Here is a 13,068-nt window from a genome sequence, read left to right on the forward strand (position 1 = left end):
CGCAAGCGGGTCAGTCTGCAGATCTACGGTGCGAACGTAGTGAAATCTGAAATTTAATTATTCGGATGGTATTCATTTAATTCTGATATTTGAGGGTGGTAGAAAAAAAAAAAAACGGGAATATGAAATGCATTCCTGATCTGCTCTTTCTTGACCTTTCTATTAGTGGTTTTATAAATTCAGTCGCCCCGTTCCGCAAATTTCTTTCTCGGTTCTGATTCCGACACGATCCAACGCTTGAGCTTGGATCCGTTGATTCCGTTCACGCCTTACCGTCCTTACTAATTGCTAAACTCCCAATAAAACAGCAACGTCCATGGAACCGGTCATGGCGGTCCCTACTCTCCCTCTCCTTGCCTTGTCCAGAAGCCTCAAATCGTCTCTGCGTCGCCAAATCCTCGCCTCTCTCCGTCCTCCTCTCCCGAGAGCTCTCTCCGTCAGTTCGAGAGAGGTGTTCATCGCCTCATTCACCAGAAGTGTGATAAACCAGAGTTCGGGTTCTCTGGCTTCGTTTTCTCGTGGATTTGCAAGCCTCTCGAGTTCCTCCTTATACGGTCCCTCGGGCGGTGGAAATGGAATCGGAGGTGGTGGGGACGGAGGTGGTGATGGTGGAAATGGCGGGGATGGATTTTCGGGGGAGAAAGGTCTTGGGACAAAGGTCGAAGAGGCGTCTTCTCTTGATACCGATGTCATAATCCTGGACGTTGGAGTAAGCCTGTACTGTTATTTTATTTTTATTATTTTGCCAGAATTGTATGGCTTTTATTTGTCGTTGTATGCCACTGGTATTATCTGAATTGCAATTTTTTTTTTCTGTAATGACTAATGGATGGTTTTGGATCACACATTTACTCGTGGCAATTTAATTTGTAATTTGCAGCAATCAAATAGAACTGCATCTTAAGGTATCATGTGTAAGGCAGTGGGGGTACTGGATTGATCTTAAGATTATTATTTCTTTCATTCTTTTTTTTTCTTGACACGTTTTTTATAATTCCTTTGCTGATGGGATCTTTAGGCAGGGAAATATACGACATCAATGGCCATCTAATTAAAAACTGATTTATGGGTTGGCTTGGCTCCTATCCAACCAGCTCCTGCTAACTAAATTTGAAAACCAGATGGCTAAGTCTTCAAATTGGTCTCAAAATTGGTTCCAATGTGCATTGAAAATCACATAGAAATCACAAAAGACTGATTGCTGGTACAACATTACTAGTGGCATTCTGTTAATAGATAGTATGGTTTGTTTGGAATTTGCTTTGATGTTGGAGCTATATTTTAACAGTTAAAAAATGATTCAAGGGGCACCTTTGAGTATTTATTAAGTCCAATTTTCTTTTTTGTTCATTTGATTGTAATTAAGTTAATTATGCATCAGGGGATGTCATGTGGCGGATGTGCTGCCAGTGTGAAGCACATCTTGGAAAGCCAGGTATTATTCAGTGAATCTTATGTAAAATAATGTATACAGTCTAGCAAAGGTCTGTCCCACTAATACTGTTAGCTAAGCCAATTAAACTCTCACATATCTGTACCAAGCTTTTAGTTTTATACTGGCCATCTAAGAATTCTGTTTTTTGTTTGTAGGTTTTTCTTTTGGATATCCTTGCTTATAGTATAGCTTCGAGAGTGCATTGGGAGATAGATCATGTTCTGTTGTAAAAGCATTAAATGAAAAAACAGAGGCTTAAATTGACCAGTAATTCAATTACAGTTTTTATTCAGCTGCTCGTTAGTGATAGATAATCTTTTAATTTATTTATTCTTCAATATGTATGGTCTTGTTTTGTCTTTCCTTGTTTTCTTTTGGTTTTGAAAGTGTTGTTGGCTATCACCTTATGCCTGTAAACAATAGACGAAACAATCAGAGGCCTGAACTTGCCAGTAATTTTAATGCAGTTTGTATAAATTTGCTTGTTTGTGATAGATAGTCTGTTAGTGTATTTATCTTTTTGGAAATGGCTTTTAACAATGTTCTGATTGTCATTTGTTCTTTAGCCACAAGTGCGCTGGGCCACAGTGAACCTTGCTACAGAAACAGCAGTAGTATCCGCTCTGCCTGAAGCAAGGAGTTCTGACAATTGGAAGAAACACTTGGGGGAAAAGCTGGCTGGTCAATTGACTGTAGCAGGGTTTAAGTCCAACCTTCGAGGTATTTCTATTCAAAGCATTTTATTGAATTTCCTTTTTCCTTACATCTTGTAAGTCTGATTCTTAAGTGCTTGTTTGTATGGTCAATATGTATCAGTTTTTTTATTATGGAGTAATCGTTGATTTACATGTAAAGAACATGCAAAAAAATATTTTGATTGGAGCAAAATTTACTTGCTAGGCCACTCACAAGTCAACATTTTCTGTCACTCCTATGAAAGAACAGAATTGTTATGTTCATTCACCATATAAAGACTTTAACTATCTTATGTGTGTGAATTGATCTCAGCAAATTTGAACTTGCAGATTCTACAAAGGAGGACTTATATCAGGTTTTCGAAAGAAAGATGGACCAGAAAGTTCAGCTTCTGAAAGAAAGTGGTATAATCCATAAAGAGTACATATTTTGAAAAAGAAGTTCCTTTACTCGTATTTAATTGCCATTGACTTAATTAACTTCCAGGTCGAGAACTTGCCTTATCTTGGGCATTGTGTGCAGTGTGCTTACTGGGGCACCTCTCTCATTTTTTTGGGGCTACCCTGCCTCCATGGGTGCACATGTTGCACTCGACTGGCTTCCATCTTTCACTCTCACTCTTCACATTTATTGGGCCAGGCCGAAAGCTTATATCTGATGGGATCAAGAGCCTTGTAAAAGGATCACCAAACATGAACACTTTGGTTGGCCTGGGTGCTTTGTCTTCTTTTGCTGTCAGTTTAGTGGCAGCCTTAATTCCAAAACTGGTATTTTCTTAATGTGTCTGTCTCTTTGTTTATTTCTGACCTTTACAGGTAAAATATATGTGCAGTCTGGAATTTGGCATAGTATGGGACTGACTGATTTGATCAAAGTATAACCATGCTGGTTTTCAATACAAGACTATTTTAGTTGCATGTCTATTTGGTCTTCCTTTCTCTCCTTTTGTTTTGACATTTCTATGTCTTGAATCAAGGATGCTGTAAGATAATGGCCTTAATTTGAGGACTTGTGAATATAATCCATGTTAATGGCTTTGGTGCAGTGCAGTATGAGGACTGCTTGTACCATATTGATTTTCAGTTGTCATACTATCATGCTTTATGACATTATTTTAACCATTGTTTATCACTAAATCATTAGATTCTGTTATATTGAATAATTTGTACTTCTTCCTTTGCAGGGATGGCAAACATTCTTTGAAGAGCCAATAATGCTGATTGCATTTGTTCTTCTAGGAAAAAACCTGGAGCTCAGAGCAAAACTAAAAGCTGCCAGTGATATGACTGGCCTTCTTAACGTTCTCCCTAAAAAAGCGCGACTTTTGGTTGACAGCACCTCTGAAAATTCATCATATATAGAGGTTTCCTGTAATGGCCTTTCTGTTGGAGACATTGTTGTTGTGCTCCCAGGAGTAAGTGGTTCTATAAATATATTATTTTCTTTTTTCTTAAAATTTTGATCTTCTCCTTGTTTTGCTCAGTGTTTAATCATAATCTTAATTGAGCCTAAACAAGTTTAAAAGGGAATTGCTGTTTATTAGGTCAGTCGTACTGACTTTAATTGTCCTGGTTAGGCATAGTACACCCTACCTCTAGCATGGGCCGTGGTTATCCTTGCAATTAGCTAACTATCTGTTTATGGCTTCACATTGTTTTTGTGCTCATCAAGCTACCTCAAACCTTGCTCTAAGAAAACACATTTATTTGTTGGATATGTTAAAATTATTATATTTCTTTTTGGGGCACCTTTGTTGTGTAGGACTGTGTTCCGGCAGATGGAGTTGTAAAAACTGGGCGAAGTACAGTGGATGAATCGAGCTTGACTGGAGAAGCCATGCCAGTGGCAAAGCTTCCTGGGGTAATAATTTTCTTTTTCCATCACTTGTGAGTAATTTCTTGAGGATAATTCTAATCCACCACTTAAAATTCCTTTTATCTTTCCTCCAGGCTGAAGTGACTGCAGGAAGCATAAATTTGAATGGTAAGCTTACAATTGAAATAAGAAGGCCTGGTGGGGAGACTGTAATGGCGGACATAGTACGCTTGGTCGAGGAAGCACAAACAAGGGAAGCTCCTGTGCAGAGGTTAGCTGACAAGGTATATTATGTGCAGAGATTATATCAGTGGAGGTCAACATAAGTAACTAGTTTTTATACTCTCTTTGTGGATTGAACTACATAAACCTATTTATACTGCTTTTACTCTTAATAATACTAGCTTTTAGAAATTTGGCTTTAGTTAAAGATGCAGATATTGACTAGTAACATTTCCTCTTTTGATTTTCTTCAACATGTTGTTCTACGTTTTGTCACTCTCATGTGCCAATTCTGAGTGTCCCAAATTTATCAACTCAGGTAGCTGGAAAATTTACGTATGGAGTTATGACACTCTCTGCTGCTACTTTTATGTTTTGGAGTCTTTTTGGTTCACATCTTGTACCAGCTGCCATCCAACAAGCTAGTACAGTGCCTTTGGCTTTGCAACTTGCCTGTAGTGTCCTGGTATGATGATTTGTTATTTATTTTTATGTCATATATATTTTGCACTAGAACTATACATTGTGATTACATTTGAGACTGCTCTAAAATTTATGATCAGTTGAACTTCAACCTATTTTTTTTGTGATGTTACTTTGTGCAGGTTGTTGCTTGTCCATGTGCACTTGGCCTAGCTACTCCAACTGCTGTGCTGGTATAATCCAAAACTATCCTGATAATATTTTCTATAATAAAACTTCCGGTTAAAATAGTATATTTCCTGCAATGCTTGTTTTTAAAGGTAGGGACTTCTCTAGGAGCAAGAAGAGGGTTGCTTTTGCGAGGTGGGGATGTCTTGGAGAAGTTTTCAGAAGTTGATACTGTCGTGTTTGATAAAACTGGCACTTTGACGACTGGAAAGCCTGTTGTGACCAAAGTCATGGCTTCTCCACGGTGAGAGCTTGAACTTCCAAAGTTAAGTCTTTATGTTTGTAATGTCCTTTCAGCAACTTCACCTGATGTTCTATGTATTTCAATAGTTTACAAAACTTATCTGATTGTCTCAAGTTTTAGGTAATATAACTGTTTGTCAAGTATTGTAGTATGGATTGTGATAATCAATTTCAGAACTATATGATATGGGTTGCAATTGGGATGTTCAGACTTGGGACATGTCAAATCCAGTTTTGAGTTCCAGGTCCATTTCGGGTCTTGATCAAGCAGACCTGTTTCAAAGCCAGTCAGATTGCCTACTGATGTTGGTTCAAGTGGGCTCAAATTTAGGTCATTGACTTGACAAAACTTCAGATCTGATTTGGTCCGCTTTGGACCTTTTCAACCCAAATATGTTATATGTACTGTCATCACTTAAGAGAGAGCCGATTGACAAAAATCAAGGAGTTTTGAGTTTATGTTAATTTACCAAGCAATAATAATAACTGAGCTAATTAAATTTTTTTTTTTTTATAAAGTCTGTGATATCTTATAAATTCTGATAAATCATCAATTTTTCGTACAGGGATGGATCAAGTCACACATGGACTGAAGCTGAAATCTTAAGTTTAGCTGCTGGAGTAGAATCAAATACAAACCACCCACTTGGAAAAGCGATACTGGAAGCAGCACGTGCCTCCAATTACCTCAATCTTAAGGTGAGTTTCTGTTGATAATTGGTTGTTCCTGTTACATTCATACTGGCATCTGTGTGATTACACTTTTTTATTCACAGACCAAAGAAGGAACATATAAGGAGGAACCTGGGTCAGGTGCTGTTGCAATTGTCGGCCAGAAGGAGATCACAGTTGGAACACTTGATTGGCTTCAAAGGTATAACTGTTAGATCAGCTAGGTACTTGTTTCTATGATAATACAATTATATAATTCCATGCCATCACCATGATGACTCGTGTTGGTATCAGTATGTACATTCCAGCTATGCTGCATGGATACAGATTCTAATATCATAGGTAATATAATAAGGCTAAGGCAATTTTAAAAATCCTAAGATATGATTCACTCCACAGTCCACATATACATAATATTTTTGCGCATAATGGCAAAAGCTTTTTGGAAAATATATGTGGAAAACATTTCTGAAACATCAGAAACATAAGCAATGCAAAAGGATAATTATACAATAGTTTTTTAAATTTTAGTTTCATGTGCAATTATACAAGCATATATGGTATATATTGTGGATGACGGTTGAACTGGAAGATGGCAATTGAAGAGGATAACTCTGGAAACATATATAAAATTTGTAGGGTAGAGATTGTAAAGCCCCGGTTTGATGGAACACAAGAACTAAAGGGCAAGTTTTATCCCACATATCTTTCGTATTGTGACAACCAGATGAAATAGAACATGCCAGACAGAAGGCCTCTCGCATAGGGGTCTTCTGTGGTGAGATGTGCATTTTCCAAGTGTATCTGTTGCTGTATTTATCCCAAATTTAAATTAAACCCTTACAGTTTGTCATGTGGCATGTTGGATGCATATCATACACTTGTGGCGTGTATGTGAAGTTTTACGGTATGCCATGTGATGCGTCTATCATGTAAATGTGGGTCAGATGTGACATATATGTGAAGCACAGTTTTCCAGAATACACTGTCACTGACTATGACCAATGCCTCATTTTACTGTAGTCTGGGAGAGTGCGAAAGTTATATGGGTTCTATTGGTCATTGATTCACTTAGAAGCCACATCTATACCCTAATTGGTCTAAAACATCCTTTCCAAGCCACCCTAACCCTATGCAGAAAAAAATAAATAATAAATATAGTGATGTTAATGATAATGTTGACACTGATGGTGGTGATGAAGAAGTTTACAGTATATCTGATAGCATATAAATATATAATAGAATGAGAAACAAAATTGCAGCTGGGATATTTTAGTAAAATATCATGTAAAGGTACAATTCCTAATTTGTTTGTAATGCTGATACTGACAACGGTCAGAGGGAAGTCTTGAGTAGTCGATTGACTGCATGCGGTTCACAGATATTATATGGATTTATGTATAGGATCATAAAAATAAAATATCACTAAATGATTTAATTTTATATTATCTTGCTGGCATAATCACAACAAACACTTTGCAGGCATGGTGTGGTGGATAACCCGTTTCCAGATGCTGAGATCAATAGTCAGTCTGTTGTGCATGTAGGAGTTGATGGGGTATTAGCAGGGCTTATTTATTTCGAGGATAAACCAAGGGAAGATGCACGCCAAGTGATAGACACCTTGTCTAAGCAAGGAATCAGTACTTACATGTTATCAGGAGACAACAGGAGTACAGCAGAACACGTGGCCTCAATTGTTGGTATCCCAAAAGATAAGGTTAGAAACTTCTTTAAGTAACTTCTGCTGATAGTACTGGTAGACTACGAAGAAATTATCTGCTATCAGTAAAGATTACGGTTCTTAGATTTCAGTACTGTTTCAGTTATAGAAGTTGTCATTATTAATTTATTATTATTTTGTTTTCTTCTTGGAGTTGCCCTTTTTATTGCTTAGCTGGGGTCCCATTGTTTTACAAGGATATTAATATGACCAAAAGCACCACAAAAAATGTCGTGACCCACAGCAGCTTTCTGTTTGTCCTTGGCCAAACTAGAGTATATTAGAATTTATATACTTGAAAAAGTTACAGTTCTGGAGGGCATCCTCGCTTTGCGGTCCCTTTTTCTGTCCTGACTGATTGATTGGATGCAAAGCATAACTAAAAAGTAATTATGTATGGGATAGGTCATAGCAGGAGTAAAACCACATGAGAAAAAGAAGTTCATATCAGATCTTCAGAAACAAAAGAAAGTGGTAGCTATGGTAGGTGATGGCATTAATGATGCTGCGGCATTAGCTTCGTCAGATATTGGAATTGCTATGGGTGAAGGTGTTGGTGCTGCCAGCGACGTCTCTCCCGTTGTTCTTATGGGCAATAGGTTATCTCAGGTACTGCTTTAGTTATTTTACTTTAGACTGTATTTGACATAAAAAAGCCAATTACATATATCCAAATAGCACGTAACATTTCTCATGTTGGCAGCAAACAACCAAAAGAAGTCGAATTGTTTTGTTGTTGACAAAATCCATCTTTTTCATCTATTGTCTGATGTTTGAGTGTCATTTGCAACCAAAAGAAGTCGGATTTTCATCACTAATGTTAGAAAAATTTTGGGGTTGTGTTCAAGAACAGCAAATAATTAGGTGTAGTTACACAACAAAAGAAAAAATAAACTGTAAAAATGACATGAACTTGTTTCAACATTAGGAAAAGAGGGATGACTAAATACATTTTGTGACATGGGAATAAGGCTCAATCATACCTGAAATAAGGATTGGTTTCTGATGCACCTACTCTAATTCTTTGATTTCTATTCTGTGTTGTTTGGGGAAACAACAGTGGCCTTTTAATATTATGAAAACTGATATTGTTTCCGGTGTCAGCTAATAGATGCATTAGAGTTGAGCAAAGAGACTATGAAAACTGTGAAGCAAAATCTTTGGTGGGCATTTCTTTACAACATTGTATGCTCTCTCTCTCTCTCTCTCACACACACACACACACGCCCTCCCCATTGTTAACTCTGAATGACTAAAAAATTTATTTTTATTCAGGTTGGTCTTCCAGTTGCTGCCGGGGCACTGCTACCTGTAACAGGTACTATTTTGACACCTTCCATAGCTGGTGCATTGATGGGTTTCAGCTCAGTTGGGGTTATGGCTAACTCTCTCTTCTTGCGAGTCAAGTTGGGTTCAAAGCATAATGGATCCTCATACAGTCTTCAGCAAGAAAATAGGTTAAAACCAGCCCCTGATGTAATCATGGATGTCGGTGAAGAATCTATGGGAGATAAAGTTTACACCACAAAATAAAGGAACATCTGATTAGACCAAAATAACAAAATAATTAAAAAAAAAAAATAGTCACGGACCTGTCGCTGTACCTCTTTTCTCTATTCTGGAAAGGGTGAAGAGCTGCGTGGGAGAGAGCTGCCACTAAAAAAACACACTTTGGCTGGTGCAACCTTGTCCTGAAAAAACTGCATCTTACTGGTGGCAAAAGCTGGATAACCAATGGATAAGCAAAATATGACATGTACTCATCAAAGTTGCCAGTAGCGCTCAATATTTTTGTATTTTTATTATTGGACATCATTTCATGGAGAAAAAAATATTTAATTTTTTTAAAAATAAGAACAAACAGGCATATTCTTGTTAGTAGGGATGTTTAAACGGTTTGGATTGTTCGGTTTTTAACCGAACCAGAAAATTTCGGTTTAAATGAATTGGTTCGGTTGAAATTTTCAATAATTTTGGTTTAAATGGATTGGTTCGGTTTAGACTTCTCAAAAGACCTATGATGTGGGTACATCAACATGTCTCTAAAGACCTTCTTAACATCCTCAAGGGAAATCTTGTCTCCATTATAAATCAATATATCTGTAAAAACCTTTTATGATGTGAGTACATCAATCTTATATATCTAAGTCTTGGTCCTCATTCTTCACCTTAACATCAATCTTATATATCTAAGTCATTCAAAATAGATGCATACCTTCAACCATGCAAGGGTGTTGAGGTGCAATTTCAACCGTAATCAATTGGTGAGGGACTTCTTCTTCCTATAGATGTTCTCCAATTTATCCCACAAATCCTTAGCCGTTTTATCCGATATAACCTCTTGCAATATCGAATTGCTTAAATACAATTGGATAATGTAGAGCACTATATCATTCGTATCTCTCTATTTCTTATCTGTCACCCCATTAATTAAACTTTCTTGACAAAAAATGACATCCTTAACGCCTTGGCTCGACAAAATTGTTGCCATACGCAATTGACATAATGCAAAACTTGTCTTCTCATCATACTTTTCAATGTCGTATTTTTCCGAAAACCAAACCATTCAATTTCTCGAAAACCAATTCGTTCACAAATTTCATAATTTACCAATATACTTAAGCAGCAAATGCAATAATATAAAAATTCACCAATTACCCAAACCACCGAATCACCACAGAAAATACTAAATTTAAAAAACCCAATTCAACAAAAATTGAAATTGTCCAATTTCACAAAGTGCCAAAATCATCTTCAATTAGTTTAAAAATGAGTAGAAATATTATAGCTCACACATGGCCAGTGTTTTAAAATGCGGCCGCATGGACCACATATGCTTATGCAGTGGTCTTTCACATACAAAATTTCATGCAGTAAAGTTCATGTGATTTTGAATATACGAGCTCATATACGGTCTATGCGGACTTGAAAAAAGCCTCAAAGTTATTTTGCAGTGGAAAAAATTAGAATCTATGACCTTTATAATATATTAAAAAGGACAAACTACTAGACTGAACAAGTATTTAGATATAAATTAGTTCTATTTTATCTATATTTCTTTAACAAAGCATAGTAAAACCGCATATGTACTTCCGCATACAAATCCGCATATACGGCCGCATGCCGCATATGTGGTATGAACAAAACCGCATTTTAAAACACTGCACATGGTTGAACAGAAGCGATTTTTTTCTTTTGCAAATGGGTCTTTGCGCTGTCCACCAATAATGATGTTGCAGTCCACAATGGAGAAAATCTTGATGAACGGCGGTTCCTCATTGACTATCACGGTGCACGAAAGCGCTTGGTCTAATCGATCTGTAGGAAACATGAAACCCACAATAGCAGCAGAACAGTCACAGTGACAAAGTTAACTCTGATACTAATTTGTTAGAGTTTTTAAAAATTTTAAAAAAGAAAGAGAGAGAAAAGAAAATTAAAATTAATTTGTATTAAACTTTTTTTCTCTCTTACTAAAAATACATGAATATGACTAGTATAACATGAGTGTCATTCAAGACTGATATCTCACAAACTTATCTATATTATGATCTGTATTTTGTACCAAAACCTATGTTTAAATCATTGAATCGGTCGTATTTCATTTAAATATCTATAGAATATGGTACTGCTGCAAGTTTGTTCTTATTTTGCAGGAATGAGATGAAATCGAGGAGAATCTAGAATTTGAGAAGTTTTCATACGGCCCGTGTACCACCTTGTGCGGGCCATATCAACGTCGACTCGACCACAGACACGACCGCTGACTCGACCTCAGAAGAGACATAGGTACACAGCCCGTACAAGAGTCTACACGGGTCATGTCAGACAAATTCGGAAACAAAACTGTTTTGGAAACATAGGTTGAAAGAAGGAAGGTCGGTCAGAAAAGCATATAAGCGGGATTTCTTACACGGGAGAGGAATTGGGGAGTATAGAAGCATTCCTAGGGTTTTGGATTGGCGGCTGAAGCTTTGGAGCAAAGTGGAGAAGCAAAAGACACGAGTTTGGTTGTGGATCTCCTTTGTACTTCGGGTTTTAGAATGAATTCTTATTCCTTTATCTTTGTTATATGTTTTAGAATTATGTTTGAGTAGTTTTCTTTGTTTCTAGGGTTAAGATGTAATCGAATGTTTTGTTTTGCAGCTTAGTTATTAGATTTTTGTGTTGAAATTTGTATTTGCTTGATTGTGTTTGATTTTAATTGCTTAGATTGAATTGTTTGATTTTTATTGGTTTTACTATTAGATGAATGATCACATCTAAAAGGTACTGTGTCCATTACAATCTCTCAACCAAACTAAGTACATGAGGTAGGATTAGTGATCCGAAAGGTGAAACCAAATAGTAGCCGAAAGGTGAACATTTTCTCTTAATCGACGGATAAGAGGTTACCTTCAGTATACCAAACAAGCAACTAGGTAATTCGGACCAATATACGAAAGTTGAGGTTTAGAACCCTAAGAGGGTAAATATTGCAATTCCATACCAAGTTAATGAATCAACATACGACGGTTGAGGTTTAGGAACATTAGGTCTGGTCAGTTGAACCCTACACAAAGGAACCACACAAAGAAACAGTATCTGGTGCATTAACTTGAAGTCAACACGGACCGTGTAGGAAGCTACACGGCCCATGTAATCTGACACGACCCGTGTATGAAGCTACACGGCTCGTATCAAGGACTGAGAGGCTGAACTGATATGAGTCTGAAATCCTGGAAACGCCTTTTATTATTGATTTAAACCAAGTTAATTTACTTTCTTACTTTTAATTATCGTTATTGAATTAATTAGAAACTTAAACACCAAAAACCAACATTTTCTCACTTCTAGTCTTTAATTGATTTAGGTATAAACCCAGTTAAGAATTGAACCGTCCCTATGATCGATACCCGATAATATACTACGCAATAGGATTGTATACTTGCAATCTGAATTGAAAGTGTATTTAAGGTTAAAAAATATAGCTTGCTATACTGAAACTTTGTACCATACGCTTTTGTGTGAACAAAGACTATATAACATCAACTCCAAAATCTATCGAATCGACTTCAAATGGTGAATCCAAACCGATCTACTTCATTAGTTGTGCGTTTACATGCAAATTTATAAATTTTCAAATTTATTTACTATCAAGTCAAGCGATCAAATGAGTGAGTTTTTAAGTTAATTTTAATATATTCATTTTTCAACATTTTTACTGCTTGATTTGATACTAAAATAACTCGAAATATAAAAAATTTGCATGTAAACGCATCACTCATAGAGTAAATCGGTTGAACGATTTGGATTAATCATTTGAAGTATATTCAATCAATTTTGAAGTTAGTGTCATATGACACCAATGTCATACTAGCCGGACTCTAAAATACATGTATGCAATAACATAAATATATATAGTCAAAGTCAAACCCCAGTGGCGGATGCAAGATTTTGATCAGGGTAGGACAATAAATTATTGAATCGAATTTAAATAGATAATCGGATCCAAACCCATTAAATAATCAGGTACTAGATAAAGCATGATAACAAAAACAACAAAAATAGTATTATAACACAATTTACTCTATAATATTTAGATAATAAACTAATCAAACTACTAATTAAA

The 13,068-nt window shown here is 36.4% G+C and overlaps 1 protein-coding gene across 2 annotated transcripts; it reads left to right on the forward strand.

Moving 5' to 3' along the window:
- Positions 1-267: 267 nt before the first annotated feature.
- On the forward strand, positions 268-9,335 carry PAA1 (P-type ATP-ase 1). Of its 2 annotated transcripts, none has more exons than XM_078306456.1 (17): positions 268-709; positions 1,382-1,435; positions 2,002-2,155; positions 2,461-2,535; positions 2,618-2,898; positions 3,315-3,545; positions 3,893-3,991; positions 4,081-4,230; positions 4,488-4,634; positions 4,774-4,824; positions 4,912-5,063; positions 5,629-5,761; positions 5,839-5,936; positions 7,217-7,454; positions 7,863-8,066; positions 8,562-8,642; positions 8,733-9,335. In XM_078306456.1, exons 1-17 carry the CDS (start codon positions 317-319, stop codon positions 8,988-8,990), a joined length of 2,799 nt encoding a protein of 932 aa, XP_078162582.1. In that variant the 5' UTR covers positions 268-316; the 3' UTR covers positions 8,991-9,335. The 2 variants fall into 2 exon arrangements, with proteins under 2 accessions (XP_078162582.1, XP_078162583.1); XM_078306457.1 differs by having other exon boundaries at positions 302-717.
- The last annotated feature ends 3,733 nt before the right edge of the window (positions 9,336-13,068 follow it).

This window comes from Carex rostrata, chromosome 8, assembly GCF_964058835.1.
Source record: "Carex rostrata chromosome 8, lpCarRost1.2, whole genome shotgun sequence".
Taxonomy (NCBI): Eukaryota; Viridiplantae; Streptophyta; class Magnoliopsida; order Poales; family Cyperaceae; genus Carex; species Carex rostrata.